Source organism: Panthera onca, chromosome E3 (genome assembly GCF_046562875.1).
Source record: "Panthera onca isolate mPanOnc1 chromosome E3, mPanOnc1 haplotype 2, whole genome shotgun sequence".
In the NCBI taxonomy this organism is placed as follows: Eukaryota; Metazoa; Chordata; class Mammalia; order Carnivora; family Felidae; genus Panthera; species Panthera onca.
In genome coordinates, this window is record NC_138354.1 from 3,321,367 (window position 1) to 3,341,772 (window position 20,406).

Below are 20,406 nucleotides of genomic sequence, written 5' to 3' on the forward strand. Positions count from 1 at the left end.
CGTGCCCACGCATCCGGGTCGAACAGCAGAAGCAAGGGCTGGCAGTCAGCAGCAAGCGTGGGGTCACTGCGTGCCCTCAAGATGGGCTGTCCTCACAGAGAAACTTGGGGAGATAGGAAGTGGGGGAAGCGAGGTTTGGGGGCGGATGGGGGACAGGCGGCCCCAGAAGTGGGCGTGCGCAGATCGTGCAGAACGTCCCTGGTGTCTGGTGTGTGGGCCGGGTGCACACCCGCGGGGGCCTCGTGTCCCCGGGCTGCCATCTGGATGCGGCGTCTGGACTTGCCCGCACGCTGCAGCGCTGGGCCCGGGGAAGACCATCCGGGCAGAAACGGCGACCCCAGTAAGGGAAAGTCTGTGCAGCCATCACGGCACAACAGTAGTGGCTTTTCTGTCTTTTTTAAAAACTATGAAGGATTGTTCTTTTTTTCCGCCCGTACCAGTGACTAGGAGTGTGACCTAGAACCAGTGGCTCCCAGCTAGGGACACTTTTACCACAGGGCGGTTGTCTGGCAATACCAAGAGACCTCTGTTTTTCACGTTACATCCGAGATCTTGTTTTTCTTATAGGTAGATATGTCGGTTTCGACCGCCTTTCCACATTTCCCCCACCGCTGCCTCTGGCAACCACCGATGTGTCCTGTGGCTGGGAGCTCCACTTTCGCAGATTCCACGTGTAAGCGCGATCGTACAATACTGTCTTTCTCTGCCTGCCTTATCTCCTCGGCACGATGCCCTCAAAGCTCATCTATGTTGTAGCAAACGGCAGGATTTCCTTCTTTCTTTAATGGCTGAATTATATTCCGTAAATAGACCACATTGTCTTAATCTATCTACAGATGGGCACGTAATTTGTGTCCGTGTCTTGGCTGTTGTGAGCGTGGGGGCCCAGACACCTCTTTGAGATAGCGCTGTCGTTTCCTTTGGGTCTATACCCAGAAGTGGGATTGCAGGATCCCACGGTAGTTGTCGTTTCAGTTTTATTTGAGGAGTGGGCAGAGGTTCCCATCCTCCTTTAGAATATTGCCCACGGGCTTCTCCGATCTGACCCCTCACCCCGCACGTCTCCCCTTGCCCTCGGGGCTCCAGCCTGCACCCCCAGTAGCTCCTCCAACAACCCCCCCCCCCCCCGCCTCCCGGGGCAGTGGGTGCCTGCACCACCCTGCACCCAGGTGTCTGTAGGCCAGTTTTCCTCCCCGCGCCCCACCACCACGCTGCTGGGTCCCCTAACCCCGCGTCTCTCTCCTGGGACTTTCCCTCCCCCCTAAAGTGGCAAAGCAGAGTGTTTGTCCCTTACCCCGCTTCATTCACTGCCTTTCTACGGGTCAGTAGTTCAGGTGAACCTTCTTGTTGTTTGAGACATTTGATGTTCTTGAAGTGTACTTTTAATGCTTTTTTAATGTTTATTTAATTCTGAGAGCGAGAGAGAGCAGGGGAGGGGCAGAGAGAGAGGGGGGCAGAGGATACGAAGCGGCCTCCACACTGACAGCAGAGAGCCCGATGCGGGGCTCAAACTCTCAAACCACGAGATCATGACCTGAGCTGAAGTCAGAAGCTTAACCAACTGAGCCACCCAGGCGCCCCTAAATGCACTTTTTTAATTAAACGCAGCCTGGACCGTTTCCCCTAGTCAGCTCTGTAGTGACTCAGGGGTTCCGTGGGGAGACCGGCTGGGATGAGGTGCTGTTTCGGTGCTCAGGCGCCGTTGTATTCCCGTGACCACAAAGAGGCCTCCGTCCAAAGCGGCTGCCTCTGGGGCTGCACGGTGCCCGTCCGTTGCTGACCTCTGCTGACCTCTGCAGAAAGCCTCTTCTGAGTCAACACCTTCACCTCAACCACCTAAGACCAGCCTGGGAGATGTTCAGTTGAAAACACCACAGTAAAGTCTCCGTTAAGGAAATGCTTGGGGGAAGGCGTGTTCTAGTTATGTAATTTCTGGTTAACTTAGCACAGCCAGATTTTTCATCAGGAGTAAACAGCGTTACGTGAAAGGAAGATGATAGATTCGGGGTGGAGCCTTAATCCTTCCTCTGCCATTTGAACTCCTGTGACTTCGGGCCTCAGTTTCCTCGTCTGTAAACGGGGGGCAGTAGTAGGTATTTTCTGGTCTCGTTAGATCAAATGGGGAGACGTTTATAAGTCACTTAGTGATGTGACGGTGGCCACCTGGGAACGTGGGGAAGCACGGTTACCTTCCCTCTTCCCTTGTTTTCATTCTTCTCGGAAGTAATTCTTAATACGTCGGCATATGGCATTTAAAAATCCCGTGTTCACGTAGAGCATTGAAGGAGAGGGTAATATTCCCAGTGGAGGCAGCAGTGACTCATTATTATGGAATATTTATGACAAAATAACCAATCATTAGGGATTTCGGGTGCTTTTATATCTCAGACACTATGGAATAGCAGAAATAAAGAGGTCGCTTTCTTCTTTTTAAAATGCTGGATATTCTTCTTTGCATCTTTTTTTCTAAAAATTGAATGTGGGGAAAAAATTGGCAGATAAGTCTGCGTGACAGGCTAAAAATGGCAGATAAAGCACCTCTAATACTCCTGTCACTTAAAAAAGAGGCAAAAACCTTCTAAAAAGCAGCAAAAGACTAAGAGACCGAGGTGCGCAATGACAGAAGAAAAGAGACAGAATGATTCGCAGGCGGGAGATGAAGCCAGCTCCCGAGAGCAGCTGTCAGATGTTAGGACGGTGGCCACAGGGGACGAGGTGTCGGCCTGGGGACACCTGGCGCTGGACCACGGAGGGGCTAATTGTGACACGGAGCTGGAGACAGAGGGAGGAGTTAATAGCTTGTCTCTGGAACAATCTACTTCGTACCCCGCTGCTGTATGCAGAATTCTCAGCAGCCAAACAGGACAGACATGAACACAGGGTGAGGTTCCCCTCCACAGAGGACACATGGGACACATGGCTCAGGGGAGAGACCTCTGCTCTCTGGGATTCAGGGTGTCTTCAGACAGTTCCAACCTGCCACACCAGATGGTCACACGGGGGCAGGGGCGTTTCTGCGCCTTGTTAATCCACGTGCCCAGTCAGATTCGATTGAAATTTAAAGACGTTTGTTTAAAAGAAGACAGTGCTCTAGCATCGTGTTCTGTCATGAGCACCGTCCCTGCTGTTATTGTGAGATCTGGATTCTGGGCACTTCAGTAAAATTTTCCCGAAAAGTGGTGATGGCAGCTTCAACAGCAAATGCATAGCGTTACAGCCAGAAGACCGTGCTGTGATCTTGCGGGTGGTGGTTCCCGTAAGGCAAGGACACCTCGCCGGCGGCCTCGTGCGTCTGTCACGGATGCTCCGTTTAGGAACGACCGCATTTCAGCCTGCAGCTCTCACACCCACTTCTTCAGCCAGTGTCCTGTGCCCCGAATCAAATGCAAGCAGTCGCCGGACTTGTGCCGCCAACCCCGCAGGGTGAGGGCCTCCCGAGACAGGTGCGTCGGCGTGTGCGAAGGGGTTTTGTGGAAATGGTCACCGCCCCACTCGAAGCACACTTAGGGGCTGCTCCATGTTTTGGTGTGGCCGCGACCCGTGACAGAGTGGCACTGCTCTGTCCCACCCGCCCCCGGGGAGCTGTGAGCTCGGCCTTGGTGCTTCTCTGTCCCATGCACGATCTCCCGGGGTCAGCGTGCAGCCGAGGCCGCCCGGCCTGGGGCCCGTCCTCCCCGGGCGGTGACAAGTGCTGAGCACGGGTTTCCTCTTCTGCCGCCGTGGCGGAGCGGTGATTAATGCCAAATTAGCACCTTGCTCGGTGACCTTTCAGCATTCACTGCTGCCCTTCTTCACTTCACATAACTATTTGCAAATATTAGCTTCTCAGGTCATTTCTCCTCATCAGCAACTTTCACAGATGACAGGCAGGTTGTTAATCTGATTGGCAGTCGGCTCCTGTCCTTTGCCCCATCACGAAAGTGTCTGTACTCCGGCGTGTCGTCAGGAATCTGGTAACCAGCCCAACGGTCTCTCTGCAGTTAGGAGCGGAGAGCCTCAGAAGGAGGCTGTGAGAGAGGCCCTGCAGGGCTCACTTGGGAGGCAAAGAGGCCGGGAAAGGAGAAGGCCGCTTCAGCCTTCCAGGAGGCCCCGGGACACTGGCAAGCCGGCCTCCATCAATGTCATCGGTGTATCGGTTAAAAAATTAATTCGTTGGCCCTGCCTGCATCAAGTTTTGTTTTTAATTGACACGAACCTTTCATTCAAAACTCACATACCGCTTAAGCAATGAAACCAGGACACAGAGCTGTGGGAATTAGTGGTGATACAAAGCCAGTCCTCGGTTTCCCTACCGTTCTCTCGGCGCCAGCCCACTGAGGTCGGGCGGCCAAGGACTGGTCCCTGCCAGAGCCCCCCACGCTCACCGGGCTCTCCAGCGCCAAGCGCTAGATGAAACATTACACATTCGCAGAACTTTATTTTTATTTCCAGTCTCTGCCGTCTCCACCCTTTATGGAAATTCCTGTTCCAGAAATGTTTGATCCGTCATCATTTCCCCCAAATAAACAGCGGTAAAGTGTACTGTGGGTAGTTTGATTTTGATACTACATGGATTTTAGAGAAAAGTGGCAAAAACGTGTGCTGGTTTTTTTTCTCCCTTGTCACCAGAAGTAGGAGCTAAATTATTTATAGTTTGATACTCGCAAAACAGAGGTGGATTCAGGATATTTACTTCTCCGAGAAGAAAAAGGGATTGAAAGTACACGGGCAGAACAGAACCCTTTGTTGATTGAATGTGTTTGCTCCGGGGAGTCCCCTTTGGGCCCAAGTACGAGAGCCGGCCGCTTTCGAACACCACACGTGCCCAGCAGAGTGCCCGACGCGCGGAATATTTGTGGAACTGAGCAGATTTGAAAGTAGTGGGGGGACTAGGTAACTCAATAAGCAAAGTGTAAAGTCAATAAAAAAATAAAGTCAGCAAGCAGTTCGGAAAACGTTCCTCACTTCACAGTCCTTAGCCACGTGACGGCCAGGCGGCGTTGTGACGCTCTGGTTCCCGCGATTTCTTGCCAGAACGTACCCTTACCGGCCGTGGGTTTCACACCAGGCTCCCACGGTCGGATAAAGGCCAGTGACAGTGTCCTCGCCCAAGGGCTTCTCATGGGGAGGGCGGGGGGAGGTTGGGGTAGGGTCCTGACGCCCGGGCGTCCCGTCTCCGTGGCTCGACAAGACCCCCTGTTCGTTCTGTTCCGGTCTCCACATCCTCCCTACTTAGGAGGGTCCCATGGTCTTCTGCTTTCTCTGCCACAGGAGATGCTGGCGCCCCCGAAACCGTGGCTCCCGTCATTGTGATCCCCCCAGGCAACAGAAGTGTGGTGGCCGGGTCCAGCGAGATCACCTTGGAATGCGTGGCCAACGCCAGGTATGCTGCCGGTCGCCCCCTGGGCCTACAGAGCCCGTATAACTGCCGTGAGGTTTATCTGGAGTGAAAGGACGCACCACACGCGTGCTCTGCCCCTCTAGCAACGGTGGCCTTGTGTGTCCAGCGGGGCCATGAGCACAGCGGGCCGGGACGACAGGGAGCCGAATTCCCAAGCCTGGTGCCGCAGTACTTACGTTGACGGTGATGTTCGTGCCGGAAAGCACCGCTTTTCGGTTTAGCCGTGGGGGACTGTGGAGATCCTCCTCCTCGGAGACTCCAGACGAGGGCGAGCCAGGAGTGAAATCCCACGGGGGCACTGGAAAGAGTTAATCCCTCCTCTCCTCCGCAGTCCGAGGTGCTCTCGGCCTGGCTCGTGGTGGCTCCAGAATCGAGTTCCCGTGATCATGCCTCCCGCGTAGCCGTGTCCCCTAGTAGTATTTATTTTAAACGTTCTTTTCCCGAGCACATGGAGTCGTTAGCACTCATGGTCCATGGCTGCTGCAATTAGCTCTCCTTGCTCAGTAGCCCTTGAGCGCAGTGTATTGTTGACGCATGCCGCAAGGGAGCACAGTTGTGTCTGGATTGATTTTTAAACGTCCACTGTTCGGCCCGCCATGGTTCCTGGTAGAATTAGCTTTGTCAGGCTTGTGCTGAATGCCTCAAATTATTGTTATTGCCGTCTGCGTGACTCACAATTATCGTCACTAATGCTCTCCCAGGCCTGTTGAGTTGCTGAGCGTGAACTGGAAGAGAAACGGGGTGAGGGTCACCAGTGGGCTCCACGGCTTTGGGAGACGTCTCACCATCAGCAACCCGACGTCCGCGGACACCGGGGCGTACGTCTGCGAGGCGACACTGACGGGAAGCACTTTCGAACCAGCCACGGCGAAAGCCTTTCTTTCTATCATAGGTAATGCTCAGCCGCCTAGCGTCACCCGCAGCCTCAGGTGGCAGTCCCACACGGGCACGTGCTGGGAAACGGCACAGCGACACCCGCGTTTCACCGGCTTGCTTTCTCGCTCAGGAGACGAGGGCGCAGTTAGATGAGCTTCCAAAGTCACCCTGCTCTTCCTTTTCTGAGAACATAAACCCCTTAAATCCAAAGCGCTGATATTCTGAGTACCTATTAGAAGTGGTATTCTGGATACTTCCGATCATAAAGCATGGGGGATGGGGGCGTGAGATCCTTGTGGCGTAGATCTTGGGCCGACCCCTGCGCCACTGAGCTCCTCTTTTACTCTCACCGGGCTCTTATGAGCAGTTTTCAGAGATCTTTTGACCCAGAAAAAGAAACTTCTGGATAATACCTTTCATGAGGTTAAAAAGTGGGAACAGAGCCGCTCCCCCTAGAACGAGCGCCAAGTGTCATTCCTGAGCCAAGGAGAGCGAGAAGTTAAAATGAGGCACACGGGGGCCGCGGTGCACGCTGGCCAGCATCGGTGCCCAGGAGGCGTGCCTGGTGTGGCGGCAGAGGGAGGCCTCGCTTTATTTTCGGATTGCGAGAAGATGACACTGAATTGTGAGGCAGGTCCTTTATTTCTTAACGTTCTTCAGTTCCTGTAACACTTTCTGGTCTTCTTAGTGGCTGCAGTCACTGTCGTCGTGACCTGTGCAGTGGACTGGTAGCCTCAACAGGTAAGAGGTCCCCTGGAGGCCGACCCCAGGAAGGGGGATCTCCACCTCCTCTCTCCTCTTCGGGAAGAACAGAACCAGGAACGAGAAGGGTCAAATCCGCAGAGAGCCCCGGGCAGGGTAGTGGCTCCTCACGTGACATATTTTGCCGTTTACCACTTCACAAACTAAGAAAAAACAAAAGCTCCTATTTTCATATGAAATTGGCCAGAGTACGGAGAAATCCTGCAGAAAAGGCCGTTTGCCCAGAGTGCATCACGTTCCTTTAAGTCATTGCGAAAAGGCTCCGCGGCCTGTGAACGACTCTGTCAAATACACGCCAACCTGTCAGCCCCTCTGAGCGGAGCACAGAGATTTTTAAAGTATCGGGAAAGCAGGCCTGGAGTCCCACACCGCTGCCGACTCCATGCTGGGGGCCGTGCTGGCTCTCTGGCTGGCTCCCTCTCTGTGCCTTCGAGGCAGAAACACCACAGCCCCTTTCCCTGCGAGGACTCCCCACGAGGGTCTGTGCGTAGCCGTATGAGCACAGACAGCACAGAGCGAACCAAAATTAAAATTTGTGGCATGGAAGTCTCCAGGAGACCGCCCTAGATTGTGTTAAAACATTTTAAGGTAATTTAAACAGGAGAAGAAATTTATCTTCCTCGAAACCAGAATGTTTGTTTCCATCATAATTCCTTTTAAAAATATTCAAGTCTATCATGTGAACTTTGGTTTTGCATTTACAGCTGAATTCCGAAGCAGATTGCTCTGTATTCTCTAGAGTTCCCGTCTCTCTGCATGTCCTGGCTTTTAAAGGTATACAGTCTGCGAATGTAAATGTGGATTTACATCCCCTTTTATTCACAAGAATTTGCTGTGACAGGTAGGATTTTGTGGTTGAATCACCCTGGAAAAGCCCCGAAGAGTGCCTCTGTCAACCCGGAGCGGCTTGGGAGATCACGGAGGGAGGGTCCCCAGGCCCCGTGGGGCCGGGCAGGGAGGTGTCCCTGCACAGGCAGCTGGGAGAAGGCGGGAGCGCACTCGCTTTCGGTCACTTTGATCGCGCACTGACGAGACAAGACAGACCAGTGGCCGCTCTTTACTCCGCCTGTCAGCCTCGCTGGCGTGTCGCTCGATCTCTGAGGTTTAAAGGGGATCGCGGGGGTCTGGCCGCGGGCAGTGTCATACCTGCCGGAGGTCCTGGTGACTCTGCGTGACCAGGAACGCCGGCCTCCTGGGTCCATGTTCCCTTCCGCAGCCTCCTCCATAGCCTCCCCCGTCGCCCTGCCACTCACACCCCACGTGGTGAGGCAGACGCCTCCGTCTGCCGGCATGTCCCCTCGCCCTCCCTGCCTTGACCGCCAGCGCCGCCATTCCTTCCTGTGGCCTTCCCTGCCCCCCGAGTCCAGGCGCCCACTGCACAGGGCCAGGCACGTACCACGCGGAGCCCAGGCATTCACCACGTGGCAGGTTGGAACACAGATCTGACGGACCGCCGGGTGGACAGTGGAGCTCCCTCTCTGTTGTGATGGGGATATCATTTGGAGGTCGTGCTCCATCTTGGCTTTTCCCAGTAGATGAGCTGACTTGGTCACGTGCTCATTTCAGCTGCCCTGCCTCTCCCGGTGGCGTTTCCGTCACCTCCCAGGTAGACCGTGGCCGTGAACCTCGTCTCCCTGTCTGCGTCTCCGGGAGGCCGACCCAGCGCTCTGTGCCCTCAGACTCTGAGCATCTGTGCCTGCCTGTGCTTGGGATGAATGCCTTTCTGCCCCAGGCCCCACCTCACCTGGTGGTGAGTCTGCGTGTCCTTCGAGACCCCTCCCCGAGGTCACCACCTGCTCCAGAGCGTGCGTGCGGGCATCCCGGTGGGTCAGCCGGGCACCGCACGTAACAGGCGGGCTGTGGGGACAGGCCTGGGCTCACACTCTCCCAGCCCCACCCACTGGCTCGAACGAGGCCCGCTGCCTCTGTTGGTCTCAGTTTCCACATCTGTAAAACGTAGACAAGGTAGGAGATCGTACCGCTTCCTACCGTGAGCAGTAAAAGGCAGTGCTGGTCACAGAAGCACTAAAACGGCGGCGTTGTTAGTTGGTGGTGCAACTCTGTCACAGCACGGGGGACGCTGGTTGTTTACCAGCAGCTGGTCACGTGGCACACGTTTTCCACAAGTAGTGTCTCAGAAAGCAGGATGTGTCTCACCATCCACGGAAGCGTTTTCTCCTCTCTTGGTCGTAAATAAGACAGCGATGCCTCTTACCCACGACTGCGACGTCTCAGACGCGGTGAGACATATTGCGCCCATCTTCCGGTCCCGACCGGCAGACCGACGCTTTCTCCTGTCACCACCGTTCACGCGCTTGCCCTGCTCCATTGAGCGCCGGCGTCCTGGCACGCTGGCTCCCGCTGCGCTCACACACGGGTCGGGGAGGGTGGGTGCAGTAGAGAGCGGTCTCTGGTTTGCACACGCAGATCATCCAGGAACTCCAATACCGTAACTGTCGTCAGAATCACAAATCACACATAACGTCTCTTGGCTGATAACAGTACCACAATCGCGGAGTTCTACCTGTACCGAACTGAGAGCGAGCCCCTCTCAAATGTCCGAACCCCAACATAAAATCTTCCCTTCCCCCGCTCCTCCCTTCCTCCCGTCTTTCTCTTCCTTCCTTTCCTCCACTTCCATGTATCGAGTCTCCATCTCTGACACCGTATGGAGCACCGGGGACAGAGGGGGTGGAGAGGTAGCCATGCTCCCAGGCATCAGGGATTCTCGTGCGGGAGGCAGCCCCTTCACGAGGCTGTCACAACTCAGCACAGTGAGTGCGAGGCCGTGGGGAGGGGCGCCCTGACCCTCACGCGGCAGGTGCAGGGGGCAGAGGCTGTCTTGGCATGTGGCCAGAACAGAATCCTACAGCGAGCCGAACCCTCTCGCGCTGCCCTATAACTCATTCACGTTGGTTTAGGATAAACTCAAGATGTCTCCTTTCTGGCTTTCCAGATGGCCTGTGTTAGAAGCACCCACGTTAATCATCGGTGCCCCGTCACAGCTAGAACTTCTCTGTAGCACAGGTCATGGCCGAATGAAGCTCAGAAAACAGAGCTGTTACAGAGCTGTTTCTAAAGCGAGGAAAATTCGTACAAGGCGAACACCAGCGGTGTTTGGGTCCTTTGCCCTGTGTGCGGGATTGGCGGGCTGGCCGTGACGCCCCAGGAGGGAGCAGGGAGGGTGTTCCTCTGGGGACCGTCTGTCCCCCAGGGCTCCCAGGCCGTCTCTGCCCTCCTGCCCACACGCCAGCCGTTCGTGGAGGGCACAGCGTGTGCGGGCCCCTGGGCTGAAGCACTGGCGTGGGCCAAGCACGAAGAGGGAGGATTTGCCAAGATGAATAGGACACACCTGCTCCCCGAAGGGCTTCAAGGATTTAAGGTCTTTGGTAACCTCTAGTGTATCTCTCTCCAGCAGACAGTTTTTGTGTCTCCTCTGAGACCGTGCCAGGTGCTACCAAGACGGCGATGAGGAGGACGCCGTCCTTCTCCGCGGAAGCTCCAGTGTGGCGGGGGGACCCTGCCCGAGGAGGTCGGGGGCACTGTGCAGAAGAAGGGTGCTAGGGCTGAGCTCACGACCGACACGGCGTTGGCCCACAGCTGCCTCCTGCATAGGAGCTGGAGCCCAGGGGCTGCTCCATAGCGACCCATAACGACCCAGGGGCTGCTCGGGTCCCCTAGTCCCACGCGGACACGTTGACCGTCCATTTGTGTGGGTTTTTATCATCAAAGTGCACTTCCTCTTGGATGAATCTCACGGGACTTGGGCCAAGTGAAAAAAACCAGTTCCAAAGGTCACATGCTGTGAGATTCCGTTCCTGTCACATTCTTGAAATGACAGAACTATACACGGAGAACAGAGGAGTGGTTGCCGGACGCAAGCGATGGGACGTTGGGTGGCCATGATCGTGAAAGGGCAGCATGTGGGACCCTGGGGTAACGGACCCATTCTGCCTCTTGACTGCGGATACAGAGGCCTGCACCCTGGTAACATCGTGTAGGGCTAAATCTTCACCCACGTGTGCGCACTCCCGCATACATGTACAAGCAAGACTGGGGGCGGCGGGGGGGAGGGTGGGAGGAGGCCAGGTCACCTGTGTCACTGTCAGTACCTTGGGTGTGATGTTGGACTGTAGTTTTTTGCAAGAGATCACTGTTGGGGCGAGCTAAGTAGAGGGTGCCTGGGGTCTCTATTCTATTATTTCTCACAATGGTGTGGACTCTACAATGACCTCAAAATACGATGTTTAATTTAAAAAAGGAGAACCGTAATTAACCAGAGGCAAATGTTGACTTCTTCACTTGGTCTTTTTTTTTTTTTTTTTTTTTTTTTTCCTTTTCCCTCACATCCCTTCCAGCGGACCATGGAGGTAGATATCGACTTTAGCATTCACTGATGAATATGGGGCATGACCTACACACAAGGGCCTTGACGGGACGCTGCTCCTGCATCGTTAGAATACAAATATTGCGGGGCGCCTGGGTGGCGCAGTCGGTTAAGCGTCCGACTTCAGCCAGGTCACGATCTCGCGGTCCGTGAGTTCGAGCCCCGCGTCAGGCTCTGGGCTGATGGCTCGGAGCCTGGAGCCTGTTTCCGATTCTGTGTCTCCCTCTCTCTCTGCCCCTCCCCCGTTCATGCTCTGTCTCTCTCTGTCCCAAAAATGAATTAAAAAAAAAAAAAAAAGTTGAGAATACAAATATTGCTGCTGTCATGATTATTGATGGAGGAAATGCGGCTGAATGTGAACATTTGAGTGTATGCAGTGAAGACCGCCTTGAAAAGAGACTGTAAATCTTTGCGGTGTGTCTTTAGGCCCGGTCTACACACGACCAAAGCCCAGTGGAGGGGTCTGCGTCCTCCAGTGAGGATGCCGCCCTGGCCTCAGCCAGAGCGGGTGTTCGGGCAGATCGTGGCCGCCTGAGTGGCCCCGGAGATTGCAGAGTTGGGGCCACACTTTACCCTCATTGAGAGACCTTCAGTCTTTGCCCCTCGCTCACTTCTTGGAAAGGGTGTTCCCACTTCTCCTTTCCCTCTCGTAGGCTCCGCTCTGTTTCGAAGCCCCCGACGGTATAGGAGGCATGCCAAGCTGTACTGTCCACCTTCAACACAGTTACGGTGAAAATAAGCCACTCACTCTGGGAAGACAGTGCCCAGAAATTAATTATCACGCAGCAAATGAATACTACAGCCTTTTGTTATCGTGATAATGAAATCACTACCGCCTTCATACTGGATGAATCTGGCCACACCACTGTTGAAGTTTCGCTGAATAAACCGAGAAAAATATTGCAACGTACTCTCCAAGGAGATTCACTGTTTAATACACCCTCTATTTTTTGTTGAATAAGCGAGGAGAGTATGTGGAGATATACAAGCAGTGGACTTTCCTCTGCAACCAAAGATGGATGAGGGGCCCTTTTTCTTTCTTCTCTTACCTATTATTTAGTCTTCCATTGAAGTAGTAAATCTATATTTTGGAGAAGAGAACTGCCAAGAGTTTAAAGAAATATGTTAATAGGCTGTCGTGACAGAGGCCCTGACACAGGCCGGATGCCTGGCTGTGGCACTTTATTTGACATGCTTCATGCGTTGGTGCTTAGTTTAGATACCGAAGCAAACTGGCCTATAAAATACTGTGCTGTAAATATAAACCTTTATGAACCTCTTGGGATCGTCCTTCTAAAACGTGAATTAAGATATTCCATGATTCAAGCCCATAAACGAAAAAGTAGCCATCACCCTGAGTAGTAATTTGCTTTCTCAGACCTTAGAATATAAATTGCCTTTGGCCTGTGCTCGCTGAATTCTGAGTCTGTGTGCACGATGGTAACTGATGAACTTTTTGGAAATACTTTTCAAAAGGAGTCCAAGCCTTTTCAGGCTATACAGGTCATCTGAAATACACCTCTTTTGCTTAGGGGTATTTTTTTTTTCTTGTTTAAAGAGCCACCGTATTTTACCGCTGAGCCCGAGCGTCGGATTTTAGTGGACGTGGAAGAAACCGTGGACATCGTCTGTCGAGCAATGGGTGAGTGTGGGGAGGCTGCTCCCCACGCAGCCGTGACGCGGAGGGGCATTTTCCAGGGCGGGATCCTCATCGTTATGGGGACACACGTTGACAGTGACGTCAGTCACAGGGCCTCTGGAACAGAGCAGACCTCTGTTACTGGGCACGTGACCTTGAGGCAGGTTTTTGGCCTTGCTGAGCCTTTGCTTCCTCCCCTGCAGAGCAGAGACAGTACCTGTCACCCGCAGGAGCGACAGGGAGGCCTTAACCCCATCCGTCCCCACAGAGACAGAGAGTCTTGTCTTCCAGTGCTCTGATTCCACCAGTGTGCCCCCCAAGACTTGGGGCAAGAACTTCTTTCTTGTCCGTGGGGCGATTGAGGCTCGTGCCTATGTGTTCTCCTTAGTAAGAGAGATGGTTTTAAATTCTTTGCACAGGAAATTCTTCCTTTTTTTTTTTTTTTTTTTGCCTTTCCAGTTTTGGGTTGACTTTTTTTTGTTATTCCAGTAATTTCCCCCCTCGTCCCCATGCCTTGATTACGAGCTATCCATAGTCTCCGTTGCCTGTCAGGCAGCACAAATAATTATACTAAAACCCATAACTGAGACAAGCTTTTTAAAGGCAATTTCATTAACAATAGCTATGCTAGTGCTCTGGAAACTGTCAGTGAAAAAGGACATTTTTTTAATGTTTAAACCTGTCCATCTTACGGCTGGGTATTTTATTCTAAGAGCTCGGAGAGTAAGGATTGCTCATGATTTTGTAAATCTTCAAAACAGCTTCATAAAAGAGGTACTATTATCTCAGAGTACACATTTGAAAACAAGACCTTAGAAAGCGAGGGTAAGTAACGTGCTCAAGGCACAGAGCCAGGGGGATGAAATGAGCTACTTATAAAATCATGGCCCAGCATCTCTCATGCAGGAGCATCTCATTAAATACTGGACCACCTGCCGGGGGTCACGTGGCAGTGGAGGCAGGATCCAAACCCAAACCCATCAGCTACCAAAGCAAGGGCTTTGGCCAGGGCACCTGGCTTCTCCCGGAGAGCTGAGGTCCTGGGACCCAGAGCACATGTCCACCAGTCCCCAGGTCCGGGCATGTCGTTCTTCGTTTCTGAAAAGTAGTGGTGTCCTGTGAACAGCCCTGATGGTTCCTGTAGTGATCAGTGTCTGCCGTGGGCACCTCTACCCACCGTGCTTCGGCCCAGAGGGCGTTGGCTGAGGGGCTCGGTTCTCAGCCCCTGGTCAGCTCACAGCAGCCCTGCTGACAGACCTGCCCTGCTCGCGCCCTCCTCTGGTCTGGCTCTGCCCAGGCCTCCTGGGGAGGGGCAGAGGAGAGTGATGTGAGCGACATGGGAAGCTCTCCCTAGCTACGGGTTGTACTGTTCTCTCTTTTTTTATTTCTTTTTCATTTTATTTATTTATTTTGAGAGAGAATGCACACAAGTAGGGGAGGAGCAGAGAGAGGGCGGGGGAGAGAGAGAGAATCCCACGCAGGCTCCATGCTGCCATCACAGAGCCCAACGTGGGGCTCCATCCCATGAACCACGAGATCATGACCTCAGCTGAAATCAAGAGTCGGATGCTCAACTGACTGAGCGCCCCTGTTCTCTTTGTTCGCATAAACCTATCTTTTTGAGGTCCACGATGGTCTGAAAGTGAAGCTATGCAGTATTTAGGGTGCTCAGATTTTAGAAGGCAGTGTCTGCAATCCTGCAGGGGATAAGATTTCCTTTTATGCCACCAAATTGCCCTAAAATAGAAAGGCACTGAGTTCCCCATATCCTAACAATTATTTTTCGATAAATGACAATCTTAAGCTCTTCCCTTGACAAGAGAATGCTTTTTTTGCATGATTTCTGCAGGGTGAACTGCTTGTTACCATACAGACTTGTAAATATGTATCGAACAGGCCTTTCAACGCTGCCATCGTATAATTTACTGCTTTCTTTTAATTTTGACAATGAAACGATAGCAGCATGCGAAGTGGTTATTCTTCATGAAAGCTACATCGTGTAATTGCTATTATGAGATTTTACATGAATTGGTTATGCTTTTACCTTGAAATGGATTTTTTTTAATTTCCTGATTTAATGAAAAGTGACAGGAAACATAATTAAGGCAAAGAACAGAATCTGAAAATACATTACCTTGAAATATTTCGCAACGTTAACTTTATTTATTAAAGAAGACATCTTACACCTACATAGCATCTGAAATCAAGTGATTTTGGTGTGCTTTTCACCATGAATCACTGCCGACACGTGCTTTACTTAAATTAATTTCATGCATAGAGAAACTGAGGTACGGAAGCAGCCTGAACATCTCTGCGCATTTCCCACGGGCCCACGGCAAGCATACGTGTGCCCACCACGGTTCGGGATGCCGTGGTCTGGTGCCGTGGTGGAGTTTCTGTGCACAGCCTGTCGCGTCTTCCCAGCTTACCCATGTTGGGCGGCTTGGGAGGGCCAGGGAGCGGTGGCCACCACCGTCAGTCACCCAAGCCTCCCAGGGCAGCTGCCCAGGGAAGGAACGTGGCCTCTGCCCAGTCATGGCTTATCCCGTGCAGTGAGGCGCCGGGGGGGGGGGGGGGTGGTAAAGGGGGGGCGCAGTGTGCACACCCCCATCGCCTGGGCTCCGTGTGCTGAGCAGAGCCACGTGGGGGGTGAGCGGCAGGGGGCTTCATGCTCTCAGCCAAGGACAGTCCCTTCGTGTACAACAAGGGCTCTGCCCCTGTGAGCTTGTCCTTTGTCCTCCTTGTAGACCCTGCCCAAACCCAACGGCACCCTCCGTCAGACGGGCCGGCCAGATGGCGCGGAGCTCCAGTCCCTCTGACCGAGGCCTGGGTTGTCTCCGTCACATCGCCAGGGTGAGGAAGGGACGCTCAGCCTCAGACTGACCCTCCCGTCCCCCCCGGTCAGTGTTGGCCCCGCCCCGGCTGCCATTAGCTCCCAGGGGCAAGGATGGTGCCGTCTCGGCCCCTTCTTGCCACCTGCTGGACTCACATGCGTCTCAGGGGCCAAGCGACTTCTCCCCCGTGCGCGGTCGAACACCAGTTGCACCTGAGGCGCCGGGCACTGACCTCAGCCATCGCCCCTCCGCCACGGCAGGCCTCCGCTTCCATCAGGGTGACGCCCAGCTCCCTAGGCGGGGGAGGGGTGAAGACACGGAGCACGTTTTTGGCTGTTGGCTGTAGTAATAGTCACTCTAGCCCCTGTGCACCCACCACCTGCCGGGCACGAAGAGATGCGTGTGTACTGACGCCATCCGTCTTCGCAGCACCATTCGGAGTTTGCAAGGGCCACTTCCTTCCCAAGTGCGTCTCCGGCCCCCGTGACCCTACCCCCAGCCTCGAGGGGCAGCGTCAGCCCTGCGGAGCGACAGGGGCCTTTCTCCCCATCCCTTTCTGTCCGGAGGGCAGTCACAGCTGGGATCCCTTCCCCTCCCAACCAGAGCACAAACCTGCACAGGCTCCGGGAGTCCAGAACCATCTGCAGCCCAGCGTCAGGAGTTCATTCCCACTCCTTGTGGTGCCCCTCTGTGTCCGCGTCTTCATAGAGATGAGAAAAATAACACCATACGAGTTGGACGGAGGGGCTAAGAGATGAAAAAATGCCTACCAGCCTATCGCCGTGCAGCCTTTGAGACATTTTTGCCTCAGTCCCCGTGTATAGTGCTTGGAATTTAATTTTTTCAAATGCCTACTTCTTTCTACTCCTACACAGGGGTCCCTCTGCCCACTCTCCAGTGGTACAAGGATGCCGTCTCCATCGGCAAGCTCCACAATCCTCGATACAAAATGCTTGCGAGCGGAGGCCTGCGCATCCAGCATCTGCGTCCAGAGGACTCCGGAATCTTCCAGTGCTTTGCCAGTAACGAAGGAGGGGAGATCCAGACCTACACGTACCTGGACGTCACCAGTGAGTACTGCCCGTCGGGAAAGACAGGCCATCCGGGCTGGGCCCTCAGGCCAGGGCTTCCCGACTTTTGGCTGAGTGACATACTCGGAAAGTGGTAGCATCTGTTCAGGTCAGCGGGCAGGGTGCAGTGGCCACGGCAGGGTCCCCGTCTCAGGCGGAGAGCAGCCCATGTGCTAAGCCCCTCGGCAGCCCCAGCAGGTACACCCTGCCCCCACGTCCTGGTGCCCAACCTGCTCTTACACAAACCTTGATTTTCCGGCACTCAAGCCATCTTCTCCACTGAGAAGTAGAAAAGAAAAATCTGCATTTTTCTGGACAGAACTGGAAGAACTATTCAGTGAATAGCTCATTCCTAATCTTTTTCTTTTGATCTCTTTCCCATTTTTTATATCCATTTTCTATTTTAGTTTTATTGAACAATTATAGTTCTTCTGTAAGTTTCTTTTATTATCCCATTAACAGAAATACTTTGGCACTCTGTCTTTGAAAAATAAAATAAAGGTAAAGGCTTTTACTGTATCTGTGGGTTTTCTTTTTCATCTCCACAGCTGTAATATTGTTCTTCTAAAATGAAGTGGAATTTAGTGATGATGGGATTATACCTTTCATGTTTGCCCTTTTGGAGGCAAAATGCTGATATCCTCAGGTGTGAGAGCCATTGGAGAAAGCAAATCGTGTCAGTATGCAGATGGCTCCTGTCTGCCAGAACGAATGAATTTAAGGAATCGTGTGTCTGTTTTGGTACGTTAGGGACCACTTCCTTGAATCTTGCCCAGGGGTCAAGTTTATCCTCTGGTTTGGACGACTGTAACAGTGGAAATAACAGTGGGTACTTCAGCCAGAAGCTGAGTTTTGATCAGTTAGGATTATTTAAAGCACATCTTAAAAGCGCCAGCCGGGAGCTTGTGGGGCTTTTCTTTTTCTTTTTTTTAACCTGCATTTTAATTTCAGTGTCGTTAACATACAGTGTTGTGTCAGTTTCGGGTATATGGTTACATCGACTCCACGATGCTGTTCCACCCTCCGTGCTCATCACGATGAGTGTGCTCGTCATCCGTCACCTGTTTCCCCCATCCCCCGCCCCCCTCCCCTCCGCCAACCACCAGTTTGTTCTCTGTACTTAAGAGTCTGTTTTGAATCGGTGTTTTCGTGTTCTTGGGGTAGATACCCAGGAGTAGGATGACTGGATCATAGGGTAGCTCTCTTTTTAACTTTTTGAGGAACCTCCACACTGTTTGCCACAGTGGCTGCACCATTTGCATTCCCACCAGCAGTGCGAGAAGGTTCCTTTTTCTCCACATCCTTGCCAGCACTTGTTTCTTGTGTTGTTGATTTTAGCCGTTGTGACAGGTGGGAGGTGATGCCTCGTTGTAGTTTTGTTTTGCATTTCCCTGATGATCGGTGACGTTGAGCATCTTTTCATGTGTCTGTTGGCCATCTGGATGTCTTTGGAGAAACGTCTGTTCGTGTCTTCTGCCCGTGTTTTTAATTGGATTATTTGTTTAATTTAATTTAATTGGATTATCTGGTTTTTTGGTGTTGAGGTGTAGAAGTTCGTTACATATTTTGGATGCTAACCAAAATATCAGTTATGTCATTTGCAAATATCTTCTCCCATCCAGTAGGTTGTCTTTTGGTTCTGTTGACTGGAGCAAACTTTTTCTGTAAAAAGCCAGATAGTATTTTCAGCTCGGAGGGACGTGGTCTCTGTCACAGCCACTGGCTTCTGCTGCAGTGGCGTGGGAGCGGCACAGACATTACTGAGCAAATGGACCTGGCTGTGTTTCAATAAAACTTTATTTATAGAAGCAGGCAACAGGCTGTCGTTGCCTACCTTTCTCTAGTGAGAGGCTTAGGACACATTCCTTAATTCTCAGCCTCAGTTTTATCACCAAAAGTGAACCATCTCAGCCCAGTTCACAAGGTTCCTCCAAGGATCAGATGGGAAATTTAGATGAAAAGTGCTACCAAACTGGTTGCCATGGCAGCTGGAGATTGAACAATAAGTACACGATAATGATACTGCTACATTCTCTGTTTTGTAAGTACACGGTTTTGCAAAATAGGCTTTTATTTCCAAATTAAAACCCTTTTAGCGAAAAGAAAATATAGTATGTAAAGCAATCAATATTTATTCGTTCATTTCACAAACATTTAATTTAGCATCTCTGTCAGGCACTTGGGTCTGTCAGGCTCGGGGACGGAGCTCTGAGGAAGACACGCGAGGTTCTCACCCTTCCAGGGCAGAGGTCATGAAGTGGGGAGACACGCAGGAGAGGAGGAGCTCGTCTAGCCAGGGATGAGGGCCGTGAGAGGAGACAACAGGCCAGGCCCATGGTGACCCGGGAGGCGCCTCTGAGGGCGCCCAGGGATCGTTCCCTGAGACGGTGCAGGAGCTGAGGCCCGAAGGTGCAAAATCTTGGGGGGTGTGCGCGTCATGGGGTGAGGGAGGGGACGCTGCAAGTGCCTTCGAGGAACAAGCTTGGGGATACAGGAGCCAGGGGTCATGGTAGGAGGTAGGCTGGAGGGGTCAAGGGCCAAGGCCCAGCGGGAAGCTTTCCAGGGCCTCCGGCAGGGAGTGGTGGGGTATCCTTCACAGCTCCCAAAGGGCACCCAAGGCTGGGTGTAGAGCGGCCAGCACAGGGAGGAGTGGAAGGCTTGGGCCCAGGTAGGAGGCCGCTGCACTGTCCAGGTGGTGGCCCCACAGGTGCAAGGAAGCAGAGGGCTCTAGGCTACGCTTTGGGGACGGCTCCCATGGCACCTATGAGGCTCGTAGGGACTCCCGCCTGGGGGAAGGCGGGCCGGCAGCAGCATCTGCTTCTCCCGGGAACCCCAGCCCAGGCTCCTGTGGGGCCCTCCCAGGGTTTGGGACACACAGATCCCTGCTCTTCGGCGGTTTCCAGTTTAATCATTCTCCAAGTGGTACACAGTCAGGTGAGCCCTCGCTGAAGCCGGCCTGAGCCGCCCTGGCTGTCTCGGTCCGATTCCCGGCTCCTGAGAGCTGGAGACCCGTGCCGGCCCCCCAGGACAAGAAGGCCCCCCAGCGGTTGGGCCCACAACACTTCCTGGAAATCCTTTACCGAAGGGCTTCAAATCTGATTATTTAGTGAAAGTGTCATCTTGTGGTTAATATTTAATGGTCAAAAATTAGCTTTTTCTATTTTTTAAAGAGTAACGAAGTCAAGCTTGTTAGATTTATCTAAATAAATGTCTTTCGTCTCATTACCGTTCTTCTGAAACAGCCCTTCCTGGGCCCCGGCACTTTGCCACCACGTGTCCGTTCCATCACGGACTGGGTTTCTCTCTGGGTTGTAAACACAGATCGGCAGCTCCTGAGGGACAAGTAACTGAAGGTTATAGTCACTGCTGAAAGGTTTTCATCTTTTGTCGCTGCAGTTCTGTGTGATTAGTCCTGTAAAAGTCCATACGGGCCACCCCCAGCAGGCGGGTCTGGGCTC

General features: G+C 53.0%; 1 protein-coding gene across 2 annotated transcripts in view; it reads left to right on the forward strand.

Moving 5' to 3' along the window:
• Positions 1-20,406, forward strand: part of SDK1 (sidekick cell adhesion molecule 1) — an 882,012-nt gene that overhangs the window by 641,064 nt on the left and 220,542 nt on the right. For both annotated transcript variants that reach the window (XM_078440087.2, XM_078440088.2), the window contains exons 6-9: positions 5,251-5,362; positions 6,082-6,272; positions 12,964-13,047; positions 16,754-16,948. In XM_078440087.2, coding sequence (XP_078296213.2) covers positions 5,251-5,362; positions 6,082-6,272; positions 12,964-13,047; positions 16,754-16,948 — 582 coding nt within the window. The remainder of the gene's footprint in view (positions 1-5,250; positions 5,363-6,081; positions 6,273-12,963; positions 13,048-16,753; positions 16,949-20,406) is intronic.